At 56.3% G+C, this 26,429-nt stretch overlaps 1 protein-coding gene and 2 long non-coding RNA genes across 10 annotated transcripts in view; 1 reads left to right on the top strand and 2 right to left on the bottom strand.

Moving 5' to 3' along the window:
• The first annotated feature begins 1,776 nt into the window (after positions 1-1,776).
• Positions 1,777-26,429, top strand: part of ARAP3 (ArfGAP with RhoGAP domain, ankyrin repeat and PH domain 3) — a 27,616-nt gene continuing 2,963 nt past the window's right edge. The window contains exons 1-26 of one of the 8 annotated variants that reach the window (XM_051844309.3): positions 1,777-1,800; positions 2,284-2,349; positions 3,960-4,468; positions 4,573-4,634; positions 4,719-4,830; positions 10,136-10,339; positions 10,453-10,522; positions 10,768-10,888; positions 10,987-11,171; positions 11,256-11,362; positions 11,615-11,814; positions 11,916-12,001; positions 12,117-12,299; positions 12,446-12,581; positions 13,123-13,239; positions 13,691-13,838; positions 13,931-14,033; positions 17,183-17,402; positions 18,001-18,064; positions 18,278-18,441; positions 21,840-22,052; positions 22,304-22,409; positions 23,312-23,459; positions 23,723-23,791; positions 24,921-24,995; positions 25,092-25,206. In XM_051844309.3, the coding sequence (XP_051700269.3) occupies positions 4,179-4,468; positions 4,573-4,634; positions 4,719-4,830; positions 10,136-10,339; positions 10,453-10,522; positions 10,768-10,888; positions 10,987-11,171; positions 11,256-11,362; positions 11,615-11,814; positions 11,916-12,001; positions 12,117-12,299; positions 12,446-12,581; positions 13,123-13,239; positions 13,691-13,838; positions 13,931-14,033; positions 17,183-17,402; positions 18,001-18,064; positions 18,278-18,441; positions 21,840-22,052; positions 22,304-22,409; positions 23,312-23,459; positions 23,723-23,791; positions 24,921-24,995; positions 25,092-25,206 (3,298 nt within the window). In that variant the 5' untranslated portion in view covers positions 1,777-1,800; positions 2,284-2,349; positions 3,960-4,178. The other 7 variants (XM_051844306.3, XM_051844308.3, XM_051844305.3 and 4 more) reach the window with 7 other exon arrangements.
• Positions 20,799-26,429, bottom strand: part of LOC103347901 (uncharacterized) — a 10,290-nt gene continuing 4,659 nt past the window's right edge. Inside the window, exons 2-3 of the long non-coding RNA XR_516399.5 lie at positions 24,252-24,374; positions 20,799-21,023 (exon numbers count right to left, since the gene is read on the bottom strand). This is a non-coding gene — a long non-coding RNA (uncharacterized LOC103347901). The remainder of the gene's footprint in view (positions 21,024-24,251; positions 24,375-26,429) is intronic.
• LOC138850167 (uncharacterized) lies at positions 24,409-25,869 on the bottom strand. Its single transcript, XR_011389775.2, has 2 exons — positions 25,729-25,869; positions 24,409-24,494 (listed from the first exon to the last, which is right to left on the bottom strand). It is a non-coding gene; the product is annotated as an uncharacterized LOC138850167 (long non-coding RNA).

Genomic DNA, 26,429 nt, shown 5'->3' with positions numbered 1-26,429 from the left:
TGGAGCTGGGCTGATCTGAAGCCAAGAGCCAGGAGCCAGGAGCTTCTTCTGTGTCTCCCATGCAGGTGCAGAGGCTCATGGACTTGGGCCATCTTCTACTGCTTCCCCAGGCCATAGCAGAGAGCTGGACCGGAAGTGGAGCAGCAAGGTCATGAATCAGCACCCATATGGGATGCCGCCACTGCAGGCGGCAGCTTTACCCGCTGTGCCACAGAGCCGTCCCCAAGATCTTTTGAAATCTCAATGAGCTTTGCTCATCACTGCCTCAAAATTATATAAGATACCAACCTACCACCAGATCTTATTTAGAGCATTAACAGGAAATCTCGTCTATACTATGCCACGTTGAAATAGGTTTATAACTGGCAATATAATTGGTTTCCTTTGTAGTCCTATATACTTTATTTAAAAAAATGTATTAATTTATTTGGAAAAAAAGTAAGAGAGAAAGACAGAAGGGAGAGATCCTCCATCTGCTTGTTCACTCCCTAAAGGGCTGCAACAACCAGGTCTGGGCTAGGCTAAAGCCGGGAACCAGGAACTCCATCTGGGTCTCCCACAAGGGCAGCAGGGACTCAAGCACTTGAGCCACATCCTGCTGCCTTCCCAGGCGCATTAGCAGGAAGCTGGATCAGAAGCAGAAAAGCCAGGACTCAAACCAGGACTCCACTATGGATGGCAGCTTAACCTGCTGCGCCACAAACACCAGCCCCTTCAATGATTTTAAAACACGATTCTGAGACAGGTCCTTACTCTCTACCAGGCTGCCAGAGGGGACATGGCACCTTTAAAAGAAGTTCAGAGCCCCGATCCAAGCCCCTAACTAGGACCCCAGCAACCACCCCTGCAAACTCCCTGTGCCCCTTCCTGCCCTTTCTCTTGCAGGGTTCGTCTAAGTCCCCCAAGAAAATGCCACCAAGACAGGGCCAAAAGGCAAGGCTTTGCTTAGGGGACTTGTCCCTGAGAGACGCAGGGAGAAATCCGCGCCTGGGAGAATGACGAAGAGAGGGGAGGAGGGAAAGTAGGGAGAGAGCAGTGGAAGGAGAGACCTGCAAGGTCTTTGGGAAATTCTCTGACTTCCCTGTGTCCAGGCATGGGCCAGAACCCAGGATCTCTGCTGAGCAGCCCCATGGAAGGTGGTCTCGATGGAGTGGTTGATTCTACTCCTTAGGACTGAAGAGGGTCTACGAAAAGCTGTGTCGTGGCCACCACCTTTGCCCATGTGGAACAAAGGACGGAGGACTCCTTCAGGGCACCTGGGACAGCCGCCTGTCCAGGCCTGGGGCGGAGCTTGGTAGTTACAGAGGCTTGGAGAGTTGGCTGCGTTTTAGCTGCAGGGCCTTGAGCAAGTTATTTACTGTTCTCCTTATCTGTAAAATGGAAGTGATAAAATTCCCTGTCTTAGAGGGGCACTGTGAGGACTCAGCGAAGTGTGCAGAGCAACCCTGGCCCGGGAAGGAACCTTGTTAGCTCTCAAGACCTGTGTGCCATTAGTACGGCCACTTTAATTATTAATTATTGTCATCACTCTCATTCTCAAAGGCCCTGGGAAAGCGGGGCTGCAGGAGGTCGCGGGGGACAGAACATAACCCCAGCTCCCTCCATCTGCTCTGAGGCAGGGGTCTTCCCCTCGCCACTGACAGTTCCTGTGTCTGCTGACTCACAGCCAACTTCCTCTCCTGCAAACAGGAAAACACAGCCGGCCAGCGCCCCTGCCTCCACCCCCTCCACACCACACACAGCTCAAAACTGGCCGTCCTCTCACCGGGACGTGCCTGGGCTCTGGGGGACAGACTCCAGGTCAGGGTCCCTGCAAGGTGGTGGTGGGGGGAGGACCCGTCTCTCCGCAGGCACGGACGACCGGACGACCACTCAACCCTGGCTGTTATGTAGGGCGGGAGAATGGGGAGAGGGGCTTCTCCCAAGGAGAATGCGTTTGTTCCGGTGGCCCTGCTTGCTGTCCTGCAGGGGCAGGGGCCTAGGCTGGGCCCCTTGCACAGACCTCTTTGCCCTGAGGGGCTCCAGAGGGGCTCTGCAACTTGAGAGGCTGTTCCTATCCGTGACTTCTGGATGTCCAGCTTTCGTCCCTCGTTAAACCGGGTGCCCCGATCCAGTCACCTTGCTGGGTGCAGGAGATGCGCCCTGGGGACTTGGGTTTCCACCTCTTCTCCGTCCTTGGACCAGGACCTGGAGGGGATGCACAGGCGGCCTCCGCAGCTTCCCTTTCTTTCTCCCTCGGTCCCTATCTCCCTCTGGTCCCTGCCTCTTTGTCCCTCTCCCTAGGGCAGTCTCGGCCCCCGACCGTGTTCTGGTCCCTTTCCGGGGAGCTCCGAGCACGCAGGACCTGCGGTAAGTGGGGCGGTTGGGTAAGGAGCGCAAAGCTGGGGCTTGCACAAGGAGCGGCCCCCGGCCCGCGGAGCCAGCGGGCCGGGCGGGGCGGGGCGGGGCCGTCGGGGGAGGGCAGAGGGGAGGCGGGGCCGGCGGCCGGGACCCAGGCCTCGGACGGCGCGGCGGGCACCGCGGAGCGGACGACGGCCGCGCAGCTAGGTGAGGACCCCCCGCGCCCTGCGGTCTTGCTTCCCAGACTCCTCCCCGTCACCTCCTCGAGGGCCTTCGTGGGCGCCCCGGGCCCCTCCGCGCCGGCGGCCTCCCCCTCCCCGCCGTGCGCGACCCGCCCCTCCTGGCCGCGGCCCGGCCTCTGCCCCCTCCCTCCGGCCCCCTCCCTCGGCTCAGCCCGCGCAGTCCCGCGCCGCCCGGCCCGCCCCCGCCGCTCCTGTCCGGCGGGCGAGCACCTCCTGGCTCCCAGTCCCGTGCGCCCAGGCGGCCTGAGTCACAGGGAAGCTGGGGGCCCTGACTCAGGGCCCAGGCTCGCCACCCCGGCCCTGGCGTGGGGACGGGGCCGGCCCTGATGCAGAGAGAGGCCAGAGCTGATGCTGGGACGAGATGAGGAGGCCTGGCCACGGGGAGACGGAAGCCCAGGGTCAGACACAGCTCCAGACCTGGTTAGCACTGGGAACTGAGGCAAGAGCAGCCTTCACAGCAGAGCAGCACAGAAGAGCGGGCGAGCAGAAAGAGAAGGATTTTAGAGGGAGTGGGGTAGGGGCAGGAGCAGGGTCAAGTTGTTAATCAGACATATGCAGGCAACAGCCAAGGGGCTGACTGGGAGAGACCTGAACCCCAGGGCAGGGTAGGCTCAGAGAAAGCAGAGAGAGGGTGGTCACTGCAGCCAGTGAGTCCCTGCAGAGTGTGTGGGCGGAGCGTGGAGTAGACCCTAGGGAGCTCTGGGACCCTGGTCCCTCCGGCCCAGTTCTCCACCCTGGGCCAGTTCCCCAAGTGGCCTCTATCCAGACCAGGATCCACACTTTGGGACTGGTCAGGGATCTCTGGGCAGCCTGACCACAGCAGGCAGGATGTGGGGGCGGCCAGGCTGGAGAGACAGGAAGGAAGTCTGAGCGGAGACAATAGGTGGAAGGGGAGGAGGAACAGGGAGCCTCCAGGATTAGGATGTCCAGCTTGGAAACCAGCGGGAGTGGGGTCTGCCCCGCCTTGCTCTGTCCTGGCCTGCCCATCTTCCCACCGTGTGTCAAGGGTGGTACCTGGCTGCATCCCCCTGCCCACTCAGGGTCCCAACCCCCTGGAAGGCATGGGCAGAGCCTTGAGCCAGGCCCGGGGTGGGCAGGAGCCAGGGAAGACCCTTCCTCTCTCCGAGCCTCCGTTTCCTCAAGTGCGTGTGTAGGAATTCTCGTGTAATGAGAAGCCCTTTCTGATGCTCCGGGAGGGCTGTCCTGGTGTTCCAGATTACTGGCCTTTGGGCTTTTTTCTCAGGCGGAAGACTGGAGGTCGGTACTCCCTGTGCAGGCCTTAAACTGTGGGGCAGGGCGGGGGGATCTCAGCCTGAGCCCTCCCTTCACCCTGCCCCTCCCCCCAGCAATGGCCTGAGCCCCATGGCTGCCCCTCAGGACCTGGACATCGCTGTGTGGCTGGCCACGGTGCACCTGGAGCAGTATGCAGACACGTTCCGGCGGCACGGCCTGGCTACAGCAGGTGCAGCCCGAGGCCTGGGCCACGAGGAGCTGAGGCAATTGGGTGTCAACGCCACAGGGCACCGGAAACGCATTCTGCGCCTGCTGCAGGCGGGCAGTGCGGAGGGCTCTCTGGATCCCAAATCAGATAGCACCATGGAGCCGTCCCCCAGCCTGGACGCCCCAGCCCAGACTCCCAAGCCTGTGCCCAAGCCCAGGACAGTGTTTGGTGGGCTCACTGGCCCTGCCACCACCCAGAGACCTGGGCCGAGCCCAACCTTCCGGGGCCCAGAAGTGTCCAGGAGTCCAGAGTCCAGCCCGAAGTCCCCTCCACTCCCCACCTCCTCCTCTGGGCAGCCATCATCCTCAGATATGGTGGAGATGATGCCCAATGCCATCTACTTCGGCCTGGACTTAAGAGGCGGGGCCCAGGCAGCCCAGGACATGTGAGTGGGATTGGCTCCCAGGGATCTGATGCTGGGTGGAGGCAGGGCATGAAGGGTTGTCCTTCATCCTGTCTCCCGTAGTAACTGATAGACTTGTCCCTCAGGGCCCCAGACAGCTCCCAGAAAGCTGCCCCCACCCCTGCCTTGAGACCTGCCACAGGAACAGGTAGGTGGTTTATCACGGGTTTGGGGGCCCTCAGGTGAGTCCCACCTGATTGCTCTCCTCTGTCTCCCCTCCGCCCCTTGCCAGTGCACATCATGGATCCCGGTTGCCTGTATTATGGTGTCCAGCCTGTGGGGGCACCAGGGGCCACTGACAGAAGAGAGGGCAGAGGTGTCTGCCAGGACAGGGCTGAACACAGGTGCGTACTCTGCAGGCTGTGACAGGAGGCAGAGGGGTATTTGAGGAGCAGCTGAGCTGCTGTATCCAGTCAGCCATCAACTATGCGTTGAATGCCAGTGAGTGCCAGCCCCGCACCCAAGGTACAAGGTGAACGTAACTGACCCAGTGCCACTCTTGGGCAGCTTAAGACTCAGCTTGAGACAGGCGGTGAAACAAGCAGACAAATGGGTACATAAACTAACGTTGTGAGAAGGGCTTTTTGTTCTTTCATTCAATAAATATTTACTGAGCAGGTATCACATGCTGCGTGTAGGTGTTTGGGATAGATCAGTGTACATAGACCTCCCTGCCCTGGTGGAGAGAGTGAATTTTTTTTTTTTTTCTTGACAGGCAGAGTTAGACAGTGAGAGAGAGACAGAGAGAAAGGTCTTCCTTTCCGTTGGTTCACCCCCCCAATGGCCACTATGGCTGGTGCTGTACCGATCTGAAGTCAGGAGCCAGGTGCTTCCTCTTGGTCTCCCATGCGGGTACAGGGGCCCAAGCACTTGGGCCATCCTCCACTGCACTCCCGGGCCACAGCAGAGAGCTGGACTGGAAGAGGAGCAACCAGGACAGAATCCGGCGCCCCAACCAGGACTAGAACCCGAGGTGCCGGCACTGCAGGTGGAGGATTAGCCTAGTGAGCTGCGGCGCCAGCCCATTCATTCTCTTTTTAAAATTATTTGATTTACTTGAGAGACAGACATGAGAGACTGACAGACAGTACTCCCACCCTCTGGTTCACTACGTAAATGCCTGTAATGGCTGGGACTGGGCCAAGCCAAAGCCAGGACCCAGGAACTCGGCCCAGGTTTCCCACATGGGTGACAAGAACACAACTGACTTAAACCGTCACTGCCTCCCAGGTAGCGCATCAGCCAGAACCTGGAGTCAGGAGCGGAGCAGGGACCCCAATCCAGGTACTCCACAACAGGACGCAGGCATCGCAGCCGCTGGGCCAGTGCCCACCCTCACTGTCTCCCGTGCCCTCTCTGATCAGGCGTTAACTGCTGGCACCCTGAGGCAGCTCCTGACAAGGTCTCCAGCAGCAAACAGCTTGGCAGCACAGGACACAGCTGGCCCTCCCTCCTTACACACTTGCTTAACTTGGCTCCCAGGACATCACATTTTCCTCCTATTTTTTTTAAGACTTATTAATTTGAAAGACAGAGTGACGAGAGAGAGAGAGACAGAGAGAGATATCTTTTGGCAGGTGCCGCGGCTCAATAGGCTGCGGCGCTGGCACACCGGGTTCTAGTCCTGGCCGGGGCGCCGGATTCTGTCGCGGTTGCCCCTCTTCCAGTCCAGCTTTCTGCTGTGGCCCCGGAGTGCAGTGGAAGATGGTCCAAATCCTTGGGCCCTGCACCCACATGGGAGACCAGGAGAAGCACCTGGCTCCTGGCTCCTGGCTTCGGATCAGCGCAGTGCACCGGCCGCAGCGCGCTGGCCATGGCGGCCATTAGAGGGTGAACTAACGGTAAAGGAAGACCTTTCTCTCTGTCTCTCTCTCTCTCTCACTGTCTATTCTGCCTGTCAAAAATTAAAAAAAAAAAAAAAAGAGCGAGCGAGAGAGAGAGATCTTCCATCCATTGGCTTATTTTTCAAAGGCTCACAGCAGCTGGGACTGGGCCAGGCTGAAGCTAGAAGCCGGGAATCCATCTGGGTCTCCCACGTGGGTGCCAGGGACCCAAGGACTTGGGCTGTCACCTGCTGCCTAGGTGCATTAGCGAGAGCCAGAACTCAAGCCGGCACTTCGATGGGGATTTCCAGCATCCCAGGCCAAGGCTTAACCTGCTGTGCTGCAACACCCATGCGTCTCCTGGTTTTCTTTCCACTTCACCAGCCTTTCCTTTGCTTTCTAGTCGGTTTTACTGATTCTTCCTTTCCCCCACCCCTCTTAATAGCCGAGTGCGCCAGGGCTGTGGTTTCAGCCCTCTTCTCCGCCCACACTCACTCATCTCAGTGCTGATACCCGGCGCACCCCTCTCCCCAGCCTCTAGACCTGTAGGCCAACAGCCTACTCGCCATCCCTTCCTGGCTGTACAACGCCTACCCCATACTCAGGGAAGTCTCGATCTACTCCCCGGCCCTGCCTCCCACCTGCTTTATGCACTCTTGCCCCGTCTCGGACCACGGCAACTCCACGGCCTTTCACTCGCTCAGAACAGTCCTGTCCAACAGTGGTGGTAAATTTTCTAGTAGCCACATTAAAGAACTTAAAACAGGTGAGATTAGCTTTAGTAATAGGTTTTATTGAACCCAACACAGCCAAGTCATTAACATTTTAGTATTGAGCCATCATAAAAATTACGATGTATATCTATATTTGTTATATTCGTCCAGTATTGCTCTTCTCATCCTGAGCCGCTGAGGTCTGGCAGGTGTTTTACACTTACAGCACATCTCGGTCCACTCTCACGCTCCCTACGCTCAGAGCTCACTGGTGGCCACCACACTGGACAGCGCAGGGTCTGACCACAGCCCTCCCCAGTTCTCAACTGCTCTTTCTCTCCCACATCCCAAGTTGGTCTGACAGCCTGCCTTCAAAATATAGGCCTTCTCGTCAGCCCCACCATCACCATCCTCCGGGGCTCTCACTCCCATTACTGCAGTAACCCCAAAGGTCTGTCTGCTTCTGCCTATTGCACACCATCCCATTACAGCACCGGAGGGCACCATTCAGAAGTAAGTCAACCCCCCCCCCCCACTTCCCATCCAACTTGGAGTCAAATCAAAAGGCTCTCAAGGTCCCACCTGATGGGGCCCCTTTACCGCTCTGGCGTCATCGCCCCTTTCCAGGTCTATGCTGCTCCATCTCCCCCAGCTGTGCCACCACGTCCTCAGCTCCTGGATTCCCCTGGGCACAGGCCTTCGGTGAAGCCTTATCCTGGCCACGGCCCTGCCTGGGACATTCCTCGCCCAGGTGTCCTCTTGACTCACTCACTCATCTCTTTCAAGCTTCTACTCAAATGTCACATTCCTAACTGCTCTAACTCTTAATTAAAAAAGCAATGTCTCCCCCCACCCATTACCCACCAGCCCACCTGCCCTGCCCTGTTGTCTCCCATGGCACTTAACACCTTGTAACAAACTACTTATTGTGCTACTAATTCACTCTCTTGTCCGGCACCCGTGGCTCACTTGGCTAATCCTCCGCCTGCGGCGCTGGCACCCCAGGTTCTAGTCCCGGTTGCTCCTCTTCCAGTCCAGCTCTCTGCTGTGGTCCGGGAAGGCAGTGGAGGATGGCCCAAGCACTTGGGCCCTGCACCGGCATGGGAGACCAGGAAGAAGCACCTGGCTCCTGGCTTTGGATCAGCGCAGGCGCCGGCCGTAGTGGCCATTTTGGGGGTGAACCAACGGAAGGAAGACCTTTATCTCTGTCTCTCTCTCTCTCACTGTCTAACTCTGCCTGTCCAAAAAAAAAAAAAAAAAAAAAAAAAAGTGAATAGAGGGAGAAGAGTTCAAAACATACAGATTATGTTTTTCTTCTAAAAAACAAAATGAATTTACTTTGGATGACTGCAGTCAGATTGCGGTTTTGATGAGTTTTCAGCAATAAGCCGAGTGTTGGGATGATGATTCGTAGCAGACCTGAAGTCAGGGAAAGGTTTCCCGTAGGAAGGAATGTGATGTATGCTTGTGAACAGGGATCATCTAGTGGAGAGAGACAGCTACGTAGGGGAGAGGAGGGAGAGTATGGAGTGATGTCTTTGTGTAGGTGAGAGGAACAAGATCAAGCGCACAGAGGAGGGTATGGCGTAGACAGGGGTGTTTATTATAGTCACAGGAGGAAGGCAGAGCAGGTTCGTGAGATTGGGCAGATGTGGCGCTGGGAGTCTGCGGGGGTTCTCTCTGATTGCTTCAATTTCTCAGGGAAGCAGGAAACAAACAGCATAGCTAGAGTAGTGGCTCTCAGCCTAAACTGTACCATAGCCTGGGGGGACTTTTAAAGCTACAGGTGCCTGGGCCGCACCCCAAATTCCAGTGTCTGGGCTGGAGCCCAGGGACTGATTTTTTTTTTTTAAAGTTTCCCAAGTGATTCTGTGCTGTTGAGGTAAAACTACTATGAAGTGAAGAGAATGCTAGAGGACCCCACCCAGGGTGGTTGAAGAACAGCTCTCTGAGAAAGTGGCCTGAAGGAGGAGAAGCCGGCGCTGCGGCTCACTAGGCTAATCCTCCGCCTTGCGGCGCCGGCACACCGGGTTCTAGTCCCTGTCGGGGCGCCGGATTCTGTCCTGGTTGCCCCTCTTCCAGGCCAGCTCTCTGCTGTGGCCAGGGAGTGCAGTGGAGGATGGCCCAGGTGCTTGAGCCCTGCACCCCATGGGAGACCAGGAAAAGCACCTGGCTCCTGGCTCCTGCCATCGGATCAGTGCGGTGCGCCGGCCGCAACGCGCCGGCCGCAGCGGCCATTGGAGGGTGAACCAACGGCAAAGGAAGACCTTTCTCTCTGTCTCTCTCTCTCTCACTGTCCACTCTGCCTGTCAAAAAAAAAAAAAAAAAGAAAAAAGAAAGTGGCCTGAAGGAGGAGAAAACATAGCCCAGGAAAGCGTGGAAGGAAGCGTGTTTAGGCAGAAGGAACAGCACGTGCAGGGGCTGTGCAAGAGGGAAGAGAACCTGGCTGGATGGTTGTAAGCAAGGGTGGGGTAATACAGGCAGGGACTGGGGGAGCAGCCGTCTGCACCAGGAGCCTTGTGTACGAGTCCTTGCAGCTCATGGTAGGAATCTGGGTTTAGCCTAAGTGCAAGTGGGACATTATTGAAGATTTTCACACTGGAAAGTAAACTGATCTCATTTGCATTGGTTGGAAGAACACGCAGTGGCAGCAGGATCGTGATGATAGGAGGAGGTGGCTGCCAGAGGGAGGCAGAAGTAAAAGCAGGTGACCAGCTGGGCAGCTCACATCGCCCCAATGAGAGCTCCTGAGAACTTAGTCCAGGGAGAAAAGGTCAGGAACTTTCTGGAGAAAGCACCAATAAGATGCATTGATTAGATGTGGGCAGCCCAGGTGGGGAGCTGTCCACACAGCCTGCCTGCAGCGTTCTCACCCAGTGAGAACCTCTCAGCAGAGGCAGAGAGGAACTGAAAGTTTCCCATTAAAAATCCCAGCTAAGATCAGCGAGCAAGCTCCATGCGAATCTGGTTTCCAACCTGTTCCCCTAAATGAAAAGCAGACCCAGTCCCTGCCAGGCACTCTACTAGGTGCTGGGGGTGGGAGAGAGATTACAAAGAGGGTGTCCAGGATCTTGGATCTAATGCATGTCCCTCCCTGTCTTGGCTCCTACAAGGCTCAGCAGGCAAGACCTGGAAGCACGGGAGGATGCTGGCTATGCTAGCCTTGAGCTGCCCGGGGACTCCACACTCTCACTGCCCACACTGGACACGGAGGAGACCAGTGATGACCTCATTTCACCCTATGCCAGCTTCTCTTCCACGGCAGACCCGCCCACGCCCCTGCTCAGTGGCTGGCTAGACAAGCTGTCCCCTCAGGGGTGGGGTTCCTGGGAAGACAGCGGGGGAAGGGGGAGGCTGGGAGTTGGTGCTGGGTCCAAGTGCACCTGACCCTGTCCAACCCCAAACTGATCTTGGCTCCTTCCTTTCTCAGGAACTATGTCTTCCAGAGACGCTTTGTGCGGTTCAATGGGCGGAGTCTCATGTACTTTGGCAGTGACAAGGTGGGGAGCCAGGGGATGTGTCATGGAGACTGGGGAGAGGAAGGGAGGAGGGTCGAGAGGGGCTTGGATGGGAAGGAGAGAAGCAGTGGTCCCTGCACAACAGATACCAGCGTCTAAAGCAGCTGCTCAAGTGGCTGTACTCACGCCTGGGGGATCGAGTGCTGATGGTGCACAGGCCGGTGCAGGACCAGGGGCCGTGCACGTGGTCTGCTCCTTTCCCCACTGTCACAGGACTCTTTCTCCAGGACCCCTTCCCCAAGGGTGTGATCCCTCTGACGGCCATTGAGATGACCCGCAGCAGCAAGGACAACAAATTCCAGATCATCACTGGCCAGAGGGTATTCGTGTTCCGCACAGAGAGTGAGGGTGAGAGGCCGGCTCGCCAGGTCAGGACTGGAGGGAGGGAGCCCGAGGGAGCGCATGGCCCGCTTACCCACCGTCCTGTCCCCCACCCCCACCCCCAGCTCAGCGGGACACGTGGTGCTCCACGCTGCAGTCCTGCCTGAAGGAGCTGCACCTCCTGGGGTCCCCCCGGCCCCCCCAGCTGCCGCGACCCCTCCGCACAGGCATGCTGGAACTCCGCGGACACAAGGCCAAGGTGTTTGCTGCCTTGAGCCCTGGAGAGCTGGCACTGTACAAGAGTGAGCAGGTGAGGAGGGCTGGGTGGAGGCTGTGGGGCCTGGCCTGGTCCGTCCCAGCGCCTCATGCTGCCCGCCCCCACATCCATCGCCAGGCCTTCTCTCTGGGCATCGGGATCTGCTTCATCGAACTACAAGGCTGCAGCGTCCGGGAGACCAAGAGTCGAGGCTTCGACTTGCTCACACCTCATCGTTGCTTCAGGTGGGGACCAGACTGGGGGAGGCAAGGCTGGAGGACTCTGGGGGGAGGCCCAGGGTGCAGAGCACAAGAGGCCTCCGTAGTGGGATGGTGGTGGAGATGCACTGATAGGAGTCCAGTGAGCAAGACCTAGGTGCCCTGAGTGTCTGGGCTGGCCCAGGTACGAGCTGTGGTGGCTCCTGCAGGAACGGCCAATGGGATGGGACTTTGGGCGGGTGGGCGTCCATGCCCACGGACTGGCTGTCCACCCCTCAGCTTCACAGCCGAGTCTGGGGGGGCTCGGCAGAGCTGGGCGGCCGCTCTGCAGGAAGCAGTAACCGAGACCCTGTCTGACTACGAGGTGGCTGAGAAGATCTGGTCCAATCGGGCAAACCGGCACTGTGCGGACTGTGGGGCCCCCCGCCCGGACTGGGCTGCCGTCAACCTGGGCGTGGTCATCTGCAAGCAGTGTGCGGGTGAGGGCTGGGGCCTTGGGCCCAGAGTGGGGGTCAGACGGGCTGCCCCTGGGCCGGCAGGCTCAGGGGACCTGTGCCACGTACCTCTCACACCCTAACAGGTCAGCATCGGGCCTTGGGTTCTGGGATCTCCAAGGTGCAGAGCCTGAAGCTGGACACGAGTGTCTGGAGCAATGAGATAGTACAGGTCTGAAGAGCGAGGCGGGAGGAGTGGAAGGGGAGCCCCCACAAAAGGCTTTGGGCCCAGCTTGGGGGCAGGATGGGGACCCTGTCACTTGCCTTTGCCCCTTGTCATCCTGCAGTTATTCATCACCCTGGGCAATGATCGTGCCAACCGCTTCTGGGCAGGGGCGCTACCCCCAGGCGAGGGGCTGCACCCAGACTCGACCCCTGGCTCCCGGGGAGAGTTTATCTCCCGGAAGTACCGGCTGGGTCTCTTCCGGAAGTCCCACCCTCAGTGTCCTGATCATGGCCAGCTCCTCCAGGTCAGAGGGACAGGTTGGGGCTGATGGCTATGGGGAGGGGATAGTCTCTGGGTTTGGGAGCGGGAGGCTGTTGGTGGGGACCGGGGGTCTGACCCTGGGGCTCTCAGGTTGGGTTTGGGGCTGACAGAGCCCTTCTGTCCCTGCAGGCACTGTGTGCAGCTGTGGCCGGCCCCAACCTGCTGAAAAACATGACCCAGCTCCTCTGTGTTGATGCCACTGAGGGCGAGGAGTCCTGGTCTCCTTCAGCCCTCAATGGCAGCTGCCCTGGCCTTCTACCCTCAGGTCATCCGCCTAAGACTCTTCTTTGTCCTCCTAGGAATTTGTGGCCCCAACCTCTGGCGTGGTTCTTCCAGGGGGCCCCTACCACACAGAGGCCCAGCCTGAGCAGTTTCTCTGGCCCTTTGGAGCCTCAGATCTAGTTTCCTGAGGTCACGAGATGACTGATAATGTCCGTGACCTGGGTTGGGTCTGGGTGTCCCAGGAGCTCGTGCTGGACCCCCTGGGCAGGGGCACCCTGTAGGCAAGGAATTTCAAAGTGATGGTCAGCTTCACCATGCTGATCTCCTCTGGCCAGGCCAGAGGGGCTGAGACCTCTCAGGGTGGCCTATGCTGTCTGCATGGCTGGCTGGTGAGGAGTGGCAGTGGACAAGGGCTGGAGTGGAGGCCTTCCTGTCCCCTCACTCCCCTGCCACCCTCTTCTCTGTCCCATTGGCCATGCCACCGGTAGAATTGGGCCTCACCGACTTTCTCTATTTGATCCTAAAGGGGGTGAGGCCGTCCCCCAGCCCTGGGCTGACCCGACTACCTCTCCTTCCCCTTGCAGACCCCTCGCCTGGTGTGTACAATGAGGTGGTGGTGCCCGCCACTTGCAGCAGCTTCCTGTACTGTGGTCCCGTCAGCAACAAGGCTGGACCCCCTCCCCCTCGCAGGGGCCGGGATGGTGAGGGGCAGCCGAGGGAAGGAGGGCACAGGGAGGGACAGACGTGGGAGTGAGTGTAGCACACGTGGACCGGGAGGATAGGGCTGGGATGGGAAAACAGGGCCGTGCTCTGGAGTGGGCTGGGGCACTTGGGGTGAGAGAGGCACCATGTGAGGTGGCAGCCTGGGTGACAGTTAAGAGCCTCTGATCTGGAGCCAGAGTGCCTGGGTCAGATCCCAGCTCTACTGCTTCCTACCTCCGTGACTTGGGCAGGATGCCCGAGATCTGTGACTTGATTTCCCCATCTGCAAATTGAGCCTGGATATAATTTCTACCCCCTAGGATTATTGTAAAGATTGTATGGGGGTCCTACCTAGGCAGAAGGTTTGGCACAGAATAAATATCTGGTAATGGGCTCTATGGCAGTGGGGCCAGGGGCCAGCTGCCCACCAACCATCTCTGTGCCCTTTAGCTCCCCCCCGCCTGTGGTGTGTGCTGGGAGCAGCTCTGGAAATGTTTGCTTCCGAAAGCAGCTCTGAACCCCTCAGCCTCATCCAGCCCCAGGATGTTGTGTGTCTGGGCGTGAGCCCCCCACCCGCTGACCCCGGTGACATGGACAGGTAAGACCACCTCCGTACTGTGCTCACTGCACTGCTCATTTCGCTCTCCCTACTCGCCGGCCTGACAGCCTCCCCCCGCCTCATCCCTGCAGGCTCCCCTTTTCCTTTGAGCTCATCCTCACTGGGGGAAGGATCCAGCACTTTGGCACGGATGGAGCGGACAGTCTGGAGGCCTGGACCAGTGCCGTGGGCAAGGTGAGGAGGCACGCCCCTCTGTGTCCACTGCGGCCCAAGGTCGCCCTGGCCCTGTTCTGTCTGCTCTCACTCCTGCAGCGGCTCCCAGCGCTTCACTCTCAGCTGAGGCTGGCCGAGGGCTCGTTCCGTGCCGGGCTCTGTGTAAGGCACCACCCACTCATCGTCTCATTTAATTTTCACGACAGTCCTCAGACCTAGGGCTTGTTAATGTTCTATGCATAAGAAAACTTAAGCCTCGGAGGTTATAAAGTGAAAGTCACAGAGTTAGCAGGCACCAGCAAGCAGGAGGAAAACCGGACCTCTGCCTCCAGAGCTCAGGCCCCAAGACTCACAGTGCCATGGCGCCTTCCCACTGAAGAGCTGCTCCTCTCCCTGGGCCCTGGTTCTCCAGCAGGCCCAGAGGCAAAGCCAGCCTCGGGTGTCCCAGCTTTTGCGTTGTTAGACAGTCTCTGCATCTGGGACCCGATTTCCGGAAGTAAAAGTTCAGGCCCTGCTGTCAGCCATCCTGGGAGTTGACTCCTACGCCTGGAGAGTGGGTGTGCAAGTGTCTCTCCTGCAGCGGACGGAGTGACATGTGAGGTCCCCACACGGTGTGTGGGTGTTGAAGTCATAATGAGGGCGGTGGTGAGGATGAGGATGGTGACAGTCTCTCCCGTCCTATAACAGCTCTGCCTGAAGCTCCGCTCCAGCTTCAACTTTTCACCCTGGCGCCCGCCTTCCCTTCTGACAGCTTCTCAGAAAGTCGTGTGCAGCCCGCGGTTCCTCCTTAACCCCTTGCAGCTACCTTCCTCTGCCCACCCTTCCCGAGCTGTGCTGACTGCCCATTTCCAAAACCCAAGGTGTCTTGTGGCCCCACCAGGCCCTCGGCGGTGTCGGACACGCCTTGGCTGGCGATGCTCGGTGCACTCTTCAAGGCCCCCAGAGATTGTCTCCCGTCCTCAGACGGCTTGACCATGGCCCTCCCAATCAGGTCTCAGTCTCCCAGAACGGCCCGAGTGCCTCTGAGGACTGGCATGCCACACTGGTCTGGGGACTCTTTGTTATGGTCCATGGCAAGATAAGTGCTGAACTGAAGCATTTAGAATCTTTATAGCCATTTCACAGTCATTTTATGTGCTGGCTTCAATTTTAAAGCTTAAAATCTTGTATAGCTTTGTTTCTTCAGTCTTCCAGCAATTTTTAAAAACATTTATTTATTTATTTGAGAAGTAGAGTTATAGGCAGACAGAGAGAAAGGTCTTCCACCCTCTGGTTCATTCCCCAGATGGCTGCAACGGCCATAGCTGGGTTGATTCGAAGCCAGGAGCCAGGAGTCTGGGTCTCCCATGCGGGTGCAGGGGCCCAGTACTGGGCCATCCTCCACTGCTTTCTAGGAATGTTGGCTGGGAGCTGGATTGGAAGAGGAGCAGCTGGGACATGAACCGGCACCCATATGAGATGCCGGCACCACAGGCAGAGGCTTAACCCACTACACCACAGTGCCAGCCCAAAGATTTATTTATTTGAGGGCAGTTACACACACACACACACAGAGAGAGATATCTTGCATCTGCTGGTTTACTCCCTGGCAATAGCCAGGGCTGGGCCAGGCAGAAACCAGGATCTAGGAGCTTCATCCAGATCTCCCATGTGGGTGGCAGGACCCCAAGTCCTTGAGCCATCTTCTGCTGCTTTCCCTGGAGCATTAGCAGGGGGTCCAGCAATTCACATTGTTTTTAATGAAAGACTTGGCTAGTGACAGATTGGAGCTTAAAAGCATGATGGGGGTGGGGGGACGAGGCGGCAGGTGGCGGGCATTCTGGTTTAGTGGGTTAAGCCACCACCTGGGGCGCCAACATCCCACATTGGTGCTGGCTCGAGACCTAGCTGCTCCACTTCCAATCTAGCTCCCTGCTAATGCGCCTGGGAAAGCAGTGGAAGATGGCCCAACTGCTTCAGCCCCTGCACCCAGGTGGGAGACCCAGAAGTTCCTGGCTCCTGCTTGGCAGAGTCCTGACCGTTGCAGCCATTTAAGAAGTGAACCAGCAGATGGGAGTTTTTTTTTGTTTTGTTTTGTTTTGTTTTGTTTTGGACAGGCAGTGTTAGACAGTGAGAGAGAGAGACAGAGAGAAAGGTCTTCCTTTTTCCATTGGTTCACCCTCCACATAGCTGCCACGGCCGGCACGCTGTGCCGATCCGAAGCCGGGAGCCAGGTGCTTCCTCCTGGTCTCCCATGGGGTGCAGGACCCAAACACTTGGGCCATCCTCCACTGCACTCCCGGGCCACAGCAGAGAGCTGGACTGGAAGAGGAGCAACCTGGACAGAATCCGGCGCCCCAACCGGGACTAGAACCCAGAGTGCCGGCGCCACAGGTGGAGGATTAGCCTAGTGAGCCGTGGCGCCGGCCGGGAGTTTTTTTTTGTCTCTCCCTCTTTTTGTAATTCTGCCTCTCTGCCTGTTTATATGAGAGGCAGAGTTACAGACAGAGAGGGAGAAACAGAGAGATCTTCCGTTTGCTGGTTCACTCTCCGAACGGCCCCAACAGCTGGAGCTCAGCTAATCTAAAGCCAGGAGCTTCTTCCAGGCTTCCTATGTGGGTGCAGGGACCCAAGCACTTGGGTCATCTACTGCTTTCCCAGGCAATTAGCAGGGAACTGGATCAGAAGTGAAGCAGCTGAGAATTGAACTGCTGCCCATATGGGATACTAGCACCTCAGGTGGAGGCTTAACCTACTATGCCACAGCACTAGCCCTAAAAGTAAATCTTAAAATAAATAAATAAATAAATAAAGGTCTAGAACAAACCCCTGGTCCTTTACCATGGGTAGTTTTAGAAACTCTGCTTGGGGTCCACCTGAAACACCCCTTCCTCAGGGGGGCTGCTCCCCAGATCCCCCACCCTGGGGTGGGGGGTTCCCCAGGGCGGAAGACTGCAGTTGGAGCATTTGGCCCCCTGATGAAGGGCCCAAGGCTGCCACACGGGAGCAAACTGAACTGAATTTCTTTCCTCTCTTTCTCCATCTCCTGTCTCCTCCTTGGGCCTTGCCTGTGTTCTCTCCCCGTTGCTTTTCATTCCTCTTCTCTCCATCCTCCCTGCTGTTCCCTCACCCTCTGCTTTCCCTCCCCACCCCTGCCCCCTCTCCCTGGACCGCTGGCCTCCCCTCTGCAGTGGTTCTCCCCACTGAGCTGTCACCAGCTGCTGGGCCCTGGTCTGCTGCGGCTGGGCCGCCTGTGGCTGCGCTCCCCCTCCCACACAGCCTTGGCCCCCGGCCTCTGGCTGTCGGCATTCGGCCTCCTTCGTGGTGATCACCTCTTCCTGTGTCCAGCTCCGGGCCCCGGCCCCCCGGCCCCAGAGGACATGGTGCATCTCCGGCGGCTGCAGGAGATCAGTGAGCAGGGGTGGGGACAGGGGTGAGGGTGGGCGCGGAGGTGGGCAGGAGGGTCCCTATGGGAAACTGCAGAATATAGTAGCTTCAGGTACGAGCTCCCAAGTCACACTCTCCAGATTGAGACTCTACACTGTATCACCTAGCTGTGTGCCCTCTCTATGCCTTAGTTTTCTCATCTTTAAAGTGGGCACAATAATAAGACATTGCTCAGAGGGGTTTAGTGAGGTTCAGATAAGGTCAAGCATGTAAAATACTCATCACAGGGCCTAGCGGGAGGCAGCTTGTTAGTCCTCAGTAAATGCTTTGCCTTATGAATGTTACCGTTACCAGTTTTCTTCGGTGCCACTTGCTGGTTGGGAAAGGTGATTGAGTACTGTCACTGCTGTCCTTTGTCCTGAAAGAGGAAGGAAGTGGGATAACACTGTAGCACTTTGGGGACAAGTTCCCTGGGTTGGAGCTCCACTTTGTCACCTGAGGCAAGGTGACATCCGTACATTGGGTGCAGGTTACGAGGCGTTGTTGGGAAGGCATACCTTAGGCATGGAGCAAGAGTAGTCACTGTGATGAAAATGATGACAATGTCCAATAATTCTCCCAGGTGTAGTCCCTGCAGCTGACACCCCAGACAAGAAGGAGCATTTGGTCCTAGTGGAGACAGGAAGGTAAATGTTTTGCACACCTACCCTGACCCTGGCCCTCCTTTCTGGAGCCCACCACAGCCCACTTCCCCAAAGCTGCTTCCCCAGTTCAGGGACCGTCTGGGAAGAGTGTTGCTGCCCCCTGCTGGTGTCTCTGTAAAGTCACGTTCCTGTGCTCCTGGGCCTCCTTCCCAAGACCCCCTGGAGCTGGCTCTGACTCGGACTCTTGGGTCTCAGGACCCTGTACCTGCAGGGAGAGGGCCGCCTGGACTTTGCAGCATGGAACACAGCCATTGGGGGAGCAGCCGGTGGGGGCGGCACAGGGCTGCAGGAGCAGCAGATGAGCCGGGGGGACATCCCCATCATTGTGGACGCCTGCATCAGTTTTGTCACCCAGCATGGTGAGTGTGCACCGGCTGGAAGGGTGGGGGTGGAGATTGTGGGTGCCACCAGGTGAGGGGTTCAATCACTTGGAAGAGCTTAGCTTCCAGAGACTGCAGCCTGATACCACCAGCTGGCAGTGTGGCTCTCGGCAAGTGGACTTAATCTTCGGAGCCTCAGTTGGCTCATCTGTGAAGTGGGGCTTAGGGTCCTCATTTTCCAGGGTAGTTGTGACTGTGATCTAGTGCATGTCATTGCCTTGAGCACAAGGCATGGCAGGTAGACAGCACCGCTGGGGCATCAGCAGGGAGGGAGAGTGCAGCACAGCAAGTAGGACTGAGCGTGTAGAGTTGTGCAAACAGGAGGGGCCGTGCAGCACATCCCAGAAGGCCAGGGATGGTTTACTCCTGTGAGATTTTCCAAGTGCCATGTGCAGGGTCAGCTATGCAGGTGGTCCCCAGAATTCTTTGTGAGGTTCTGGCCTCTGTTCTCCAACCAAAATAAAGACCAATAGAACCTCTCTTCTGTGCAAACCCTCTTTCAAAGGGTGGACTCCTGAGAAGGGAAATTTACAAGAAACCACTGGGGACGGTCAAGGCAGGGAAGGCACCCCCATGAATCCATGAATAGGTGTGCTCACTGGTGGACAGCGGCAGCTTCTGATGCTCTCCATGCCCTGGTGGTGGCTGCATCCCGTGGCTGGGCCCACACCAGACCTCTCTCTTCTCGGTTGTCTTCATGTTCAAAGGGGCCCAGTGAGGAGCCCTGGAGACAGAGCGTGGGGGTCACAGCCTGCCCTCCAGGCACCATGCGCCACCGCTGTTCGTCCAGCAGATAACTTGTCGAGCTGCTGCTGTGAGCCAGATGCCAGGCAGACGGCTGGGAACAGGGAAGGTCCGACGAAGCTCCGAGCCTAGTGGGAGAGACAAATCCCTGTCCGTTCTTGGGACGTGCGGGTGTTGTGCTCTATCTTAAAGTCGCAGCAGACACTCAGTGAATTCTGAGTCACTGCTCTGGGGGTAACGACAGGCTTAGTTTTCTCCCGTGAGCCTCTGGTTACATTTTCGTGAACGGAGCAATACCCAGTAGGCTTGCTTTATGTGTTTGCTGTATTAAGACAGCTTATTTCATATAGATTGTTGATCATTAGCACTGAACTCCAGGCTGGTGTCACTGTAACTCATGCGCGAACCAAACTTGTTTGACATACGTATTTGCTCTGCAAGGCACATCACGGTTTCCTCATGGTCAGGAATACTAGGCGACAATTCAGCACTACACTTGGGGGCTGTTTCAAACAGTGGAATCAGCAAGGAGCACAAAAATCCTAGAAATGTACCTGTAAATGTACCAGGAAAAAGACACTTGTTCACAGGGTGAGATCTTAGCGGGAAGCATGCATGGAGGTGGCCGGCTGGGTGGAACTAGGGAGGGGTAGGGGTGCGAGTGCAGGGAGAAGGGAGATCAAACTCTTTCCCACTCTCTGTGAGCTTGGGCTTGCAAATGACTGTGAAAGTGTCAGAAGTACAGTTGGCCCTCTGTCCTCAGATTCTGCATCTATGTATTCAGCCAGTCTCCAAAAATATTTGAGTAAGAAGAAGTATCTATATTTTAAAATTTAATTTTATTTGAAAAAGAGATCAATCTTCCATCCAGTGGTTCACTTCCCAAATACCTGCAATGACTGGGGCTGGGCCACACTGAAATCAGGAGTGTGAAACTCAACCAGGTTCCTTGCATGGTGACAGGGACCCAAGTACTTGGGCTGGCATCTGCTGCCTCCCAGTGCATTAACAGGAAGCTGAATCAGAAGCAGAGGAGCCAGGGCTTGAACCCAGGCACTAGCAACTAAACCACAATGCCAAAAGTTTGCCCTGTGCAGACTTTTACTTCTTGTCATTGTTCTATAAGCAATTTAGTATCACAACAATGTACGTACCATTTGTGTTGTATTAGACTTTTTTTTTTTTTTGACAGGCAGAGTGGACAGTGAGAGAGAGAGACAGAAAAAAAGGTCTTCCTTTGCCGTTGGTTCACCCTCCAATGGCCGCCGCAGCAGGTGCACTGCGGCCGGCGCACCGCGCTGATCCGATGGCAGGAGCCAGGTGCTTTTCCTGGTCTCCCATGGGGTGCAGGGCCCAACCACTTGGGCCATCCTCCACTGCACTCCCTGGCCACAGCAGGGAAGAGGGGCAACCGGGACAGAATCCGGTGCCCCGACCAGGACTAGAACCCGGTGTGCTGGTGCCGCAAGGCGGAGGATTAGCCTACTGAGCCACGGTGCCGGCCAATGTTGTATTAGACTTTATAAATAATCTAGAAATGATTAAGAGTATACAGAAGCATATGTATAGGTTATATGAAAATACTATACCAGTTTATTCTATTTAAAGATTATTTATTTATTTGAGAGGCAGAGTTACAGAGAGAAAAGGAGAGACAGAAATGAAGACCTTCCATCCACTGGCTCATTTTTCAAATGGCTGCGATGGCCGGAGCTGGGCCGATCAGGAGCCAGGAGCTTCTTGTGGGTCTCCCACGAGGTGCAGGGGCCCAAAGATTTAGGTCATCTTCCATTGCTTTCCCACACAGTAGGAGAGAGCTGGAATGGAAGAGGAGCAGCAAAGACATGAACCGGCACCCATATGAGATGCAGACATCACAGGCAGAGGCTTAACTTACTATGCCACAGCACCCGCCCCATATACCTTTTTTTTTTTAGCTTTATTTTATTTATTTGAGATGTAGAGTTACAGACAGTGAGAGGGAGAGACAGAGAGAAAGGTCTTCCTTCCGTTGGTTCACTCCCCAAATGGCTGCAATGCCAGAGCTGTGCCGATCCGAAGCCAGGAGCTTCTTCTGGGTCTCCCACATGGGTGCAGGGGCCCAAGCCTTAGGCCATCTTCTGCTGCTTTCCCAAGCCACAGCAGAGCTGGATTGGAAGATGAGCAGCCAGGACTAGAACTGGTGCTCATATGGGATACCAGTGCCGCAGGTGGAGGATTAACCCACTGTGCCATAGCACCAGCCCCCGCCATGTACCATTTTCTATAATGGTTTTGAGTGTGCACAGATTTTGGTACCTGCGCAGGCAGGGGTGTGTCCCGGATAGATACTGAGGGACAACCTACTGACCTGGGGGTGGGGGGGATTACCGCTGAATTTTAGTGAGTTGGGCAAATGCTCAAATCCGGACTCCGCAGATGTGAGGCTCAACACTATTGTGATTTCAGAGCGTACGTGCCCGGGATGCTGTGTGTGGGGCAAGGTCGGGAAGGGCTTTCTGGGAATGAGGACTACAGCAGGGACTGTGGAGGGGCAGATTTATCATGCCACACAGGGGCCTGCAGAAGGGCTGCTGGGCGGCTGGTGGCTTGCGTCTGCGCAGTGGCGAGCCGACAGGGCTGGCTGTTTGCAGGGCTCCGGCTGGAGGGTGTGTACCGGAAAGGGGGCGCCCGCGCCCGCAGTCTGCGACTCCTGGCTGAGTTCCGCAGGGACGCCCGGTCCGTGAAGCTCCGCCCAGGGGAGCACTTCGTGGAGGACGTCACTGACACGCTCAAACGCTTCTTTCGAGAGCTCGATGACCCTGTGACCTGCGCACGGTTGCTGCCTCGCTGGAGGGAGGCTGCGGGTACTCCACATCCCTGCGAACCAGGGCCCCGCCACGATCTCCAGCCCCATGCCCAGAATCCTGGAGGCTGCCTTGCGGGGTTGGGTAGCCCCCATCCCCAGTGTCTGCCCACCCTGAGAGGGACCCTCGAGAGACTTGGGCCAGGGGGAGGTGGGAGGGGGACAGAGGCACATCAGTCCTGGGGTTGTTTCTCTAAAACCCTTTCCCTCCACTCCTGGATCCTCTCCAACCTGCCTCCATTCCATCCCCAGAGCTGCCCCAGAAGAATCAGCGCCTGGAGAAATACAGAGAAGTGATCGGCTGCCTGCCGCGGGTCAACCGCCGGACACTGGCTGCCCTCATTGGGCATCTCTATCGGTCAGCATGGCCAGACCCCTGCACTCCCTCCCTGACCTCTCGTCGCCCCCAGCTGACCCCGCGCCCTCCCCTCCCCTTCCTTGCTGCATTGGTAGTTATGTGAAAATGTCCTTGCATGAGGGTTTGGAGGATGGATTCAGGGCCCAGCTACAGCCTGGCTCCTTCCCAGCCGTGTGACTTGGGACATGTCACTTTCCTCTCTGGGCTCCTTTTTCCCCCTTTCTGAAAGGCAGGTGATGTCACGAGTAGTATCCACCACGTAGATGGTGATAATTCAGTGAGATGATTCTCATAAAATTCTCCGCACCTGGCATGTCGTAAACCTTCAAAAAGTGTTAGCCACCAAGAGTCTTTTGCTTTATTATTCTGTGTCAGGGAGAGGCTTAGCAGTTAGACGTGCAAGGGTGAGTAAGATGGAGATATACCCTTGCCAGCCTTTTGGGGGTACATGCCTTGGGGGTGCTTCTGGGATAAAACCCTGGCTGGGTTGTTCAGATGACACCACGTTACAGAGATAGACCAAGTATATGACCAAATCCAGCCCATTTCCTGTTGTTGTAAATGAAAGTTTTATACATAAAGGATAAAGCCGTGCCCATCCACTTAGATACTTTCTGGAGCCCTTTTGTGCTACCACGGGACGTTAGGCAGAGACTGTATGGCCTGCGAGCCTAGAATATTCTCTGTCTCTTTATGTAAGAAGCCTCTGGCCCCTGCCGTATTTGTAATCACCCTGCCTCAGTCTGCCCACTGGCCTGTGAGCTCCTTGAAGCCAGTGTGTGTCTTACTGCTACATCCCACGCCCTTAGCCCAGGACCCGGCAAACAGCAGGGGCTGAGTGAACGTATGTGTGGAAAAGGGGTGTACCAGCTGCATTCTCGTGACCCTCATGCCCCCTGCAGGGTGCAGAAGTGTGCGGCTCTAAACCAGATGTGCACCCGGAACCTGGCCCTGCTGTTTGCACCCAGCGTGTTCCAGACGGACGGGCGGGGGGAGCACGAGGTGCGGGTGCTACAGGAGCTCATCGATGGCTACGTCTGCGTCTTTGATGTGAGTCCTTCCTGATCCCTGACCTGACCTCTTCCCTACCCCTGCAGGATCCGGAGTCCACCCCCAACAAGCACCCCCTACCCCGCCCCAAGCCTCAGGTGACCTTCCACATCAGTAACCACCTCCCGGAACCCTGGGCCTCTTTCTCCCACAACTGTATTGCCAACACCCTTGTCCCATTGGTTCTTAGCTCTTCAGGCCTCCAGCCCTCTTACCCAGGTGCCCTTGGCCTTGAGATCTGCCCTGCTTGTCTCCTTTCACAGATCGATGCTGACCAGGTAGCTCAGATTGAGTTGGAAGTCAATCTTATCACCACCTGGAAGGATGTGCAGGTAACTTACCCTGACCTTAGACTGCTGATTGGGCAGTAAAGGGGACTTTGAGATGGGAAGCTGACCTGCCCAGCTGGGGAAGTTCCTTTTCAGCCCAGACTTCCTTCTGCACGCTGGCCCGCAGCTCTCTGGGGGACAGGGGAAACCCCAGGAGGAAATTGTTGGGGAGTGAGTTTGGTTAGCGTTTGCTCCCTTCATTCCTCTGTGGAGTTTCTTCATTATAAGATGGTACGCCAGGAGCAGCACTGCACTTCTAAGTGTAAGCTATCCAAGAAGGAGTGAGCACATCAGCAAAGCCACGAGGATAGGAATCAATACAATGCAAATGTTAGCCGAGGGCTTGCTGTATTCCAGGCACCTCTAATCCCATTTTTAGTGTCACACAACTCCATGTATTATGTAGTCCCCCCCCCCCCTTTTTTTTTTTCAAAAAAAGAAGCTGAGTCGGAGGGTCACTCACTCAAGGTGGCGCTGTCTGGAGCGTCAGGGTTGGTAGCCAGGCTGTCTGATGGCAGACCTGTCCTAGCCACGGCACTGCTTTGTCTTGCAAAGCACTGTACCCAGCCTACAGATGCAGTTCCACCTGTAAAAGTGAAACAAAAACACAGAGAGCAGTCTCAGATGAAGGAACTTTTATTTGAGAATGAACGAAGAATGGGGTTGCCATGTAGGACATACATGCACAGGGTGGCCTCTGGCGTGTCTGGAGAACAAAGAGAAGGTTGGGGGTTTAATCAGGACAGAGACATCTATGCAAGTTATTTCCAAAAAAAAGGTCATTGGCACTGTCGGTGCTTACAGGAGCTGGCAAACTCTGGTTTATGTAGTTACTGTGGAAAGCTATTTTGAGGTCATGGTTGGCAGATCGATCTTCAGTTGAAAAGTCAACAATAAGGCAGGCTGTCTGGTTGGGTTGGTTTGGTACTTCCTGGAGTAGGCGTCCATGGCCTGAGTGTTTCCCCTTTCAGTGGAGTGTGACTAGAATGGCTCCATTTTGCATAACAAATTTTCACACTACTCCTGGAGTTTTCCCTTTCAAGGGCCTGGGTGATGTTGGTGGCAGTGGCGGGGAGGCAGTGAGGGTTGGGAGACCTTTTGTGTCCTCCTGACTTCTTCACCCCTCCCACAGCTGTCCCAGGCTGGAGACCTCATCATGGAGGTCTACCTAGAGCAGCAGCTCCCGGACAACTGTGTCACCCTGAAGGTCAGTGCTGAGGGGGCTGGAGGGTGACGGGACTGTGGTGGGGGCAGGGCCAGTGGCCTGACCAGCAGGGGTTCTCTGCTCTTGCCCTGACCCCAGGTGTCCCCAACACTGACTGCCGAGGAGCTGACTAACCAGGTACTGGAGATGCGGGGGACAGCAGCTGGCACAGACCTATGGGTGACGTTTGAGATTCTCGAGCACGGAGAGCTTGGTGAGTATGACCGTGTTACACGCATGTGTGTGCATGTGTGCTCGGGGGTCGTGTGGTTAAGGTCTTCACTGGCTTCGTGGCCACCACACGTAATGGACATTGTGTTCTTCTGGTCATCCACGCGAGGGGACATTCAACACGACACTCCTCCCTCAGCTTTAGCGAGCCCCCAAGCGCTGGGTCTCCCTGCTCCCCCAGAGGAGATGCCTCCTCTTCTTTTGCTCGATTCTGACCCAGGGTACAATTCTGGGCTGCTTTCCCTTCTCTGTCTACATTTTCCTTGGTTCAACTCTTCCATCCTCATGGTGTTAGTGCCACTAATATGCTGAGACTCAAGTTGTATCCTGGCCCAGACCTCTCGTTTAACCTCAGGACTTACATATCTAATGCCTCCTTGATACTACCACTTCTCAAGGCATCTCAAATTTAAAACATCTCAGACCAAATTCAATTCCTAGCCCTCTCCCCTAACAAAAAGTGCAAGTCACTTTCCTTCCCAGCTCAGTCCCTGGCACCACTCACCCGGTTGTCAAGGATGGAAACTTCTGGATGCCTTCTTTTCCTTTATCTGTATAACCAACCCAGCAACTAGTCCTGCTGATTCCGTTAGAATCTCACTTCTCGTACACCTCTACCACTGGCGCCACCCTGGTCCAAGTCACCATTATTATTATTCTGCTTCCCAACATCACCTACTCCGATGTATGGCCCTGGAAGGAAGAGTTGGGTAGCATTCCGTTCTTGCCTCCCCACAACCCAGTGTGCACACAGCAGCCAAATGAACAGTGCAGGCCTAAATCAGAGCGTTCATTCCCATGGCCCAGACCCCCCGACGGCTTCCCACTCAACTTCAGATTCTTTATTACGGCTCGGAAGACCCTGAGCTAATTTTTCAGAAATCATCGCACATCACTGGTTCCCTCATCTGTCTTCTTTGCTGTAGCCACATTGGCAGTTGAGTTCCCCAAATACATCTTTCCTGATTCAGGGCCTTTGTTCTCATATTTCTACCCGCTGATCTTAGCGTGGCTTCCTCTCCCTGATCTGTCAGAGCTTGGAATTTCATCCTTCGGATGCTGCTTCCCAAAGGCCGTGGGGAGGTGATGACCTCCTTTGCTGAAGACCCTCTCTCAGCCACTGCCCTCTGCTCTCAGCTTCTTGTTTCTTCCAGAGCAGCTGTTGGTCTGCAGCGCTTCTGTTTGCACACCTGTTCGTGGTGTGCT

This window comes from Oryctolagus cuniculus, chromosome 6, assembly GCF_051225735.1.
Source record: "Oryctolagus cuniculus isolate XC-2025 breed Fujian yellow rabbit chromosome 6, ASM5122573v1, whole genome shotgun sequence".
Taxonomy (NCBI): Eukaryota; Metazoa; Chordata; class Mammalia; order Lagomorpha; family Leporidae; genus Oryctolagus; species Oryctolagus cuniculus.
This window is presented reverse-complemented; position numbering and strand designations above follow the sequence as displayed.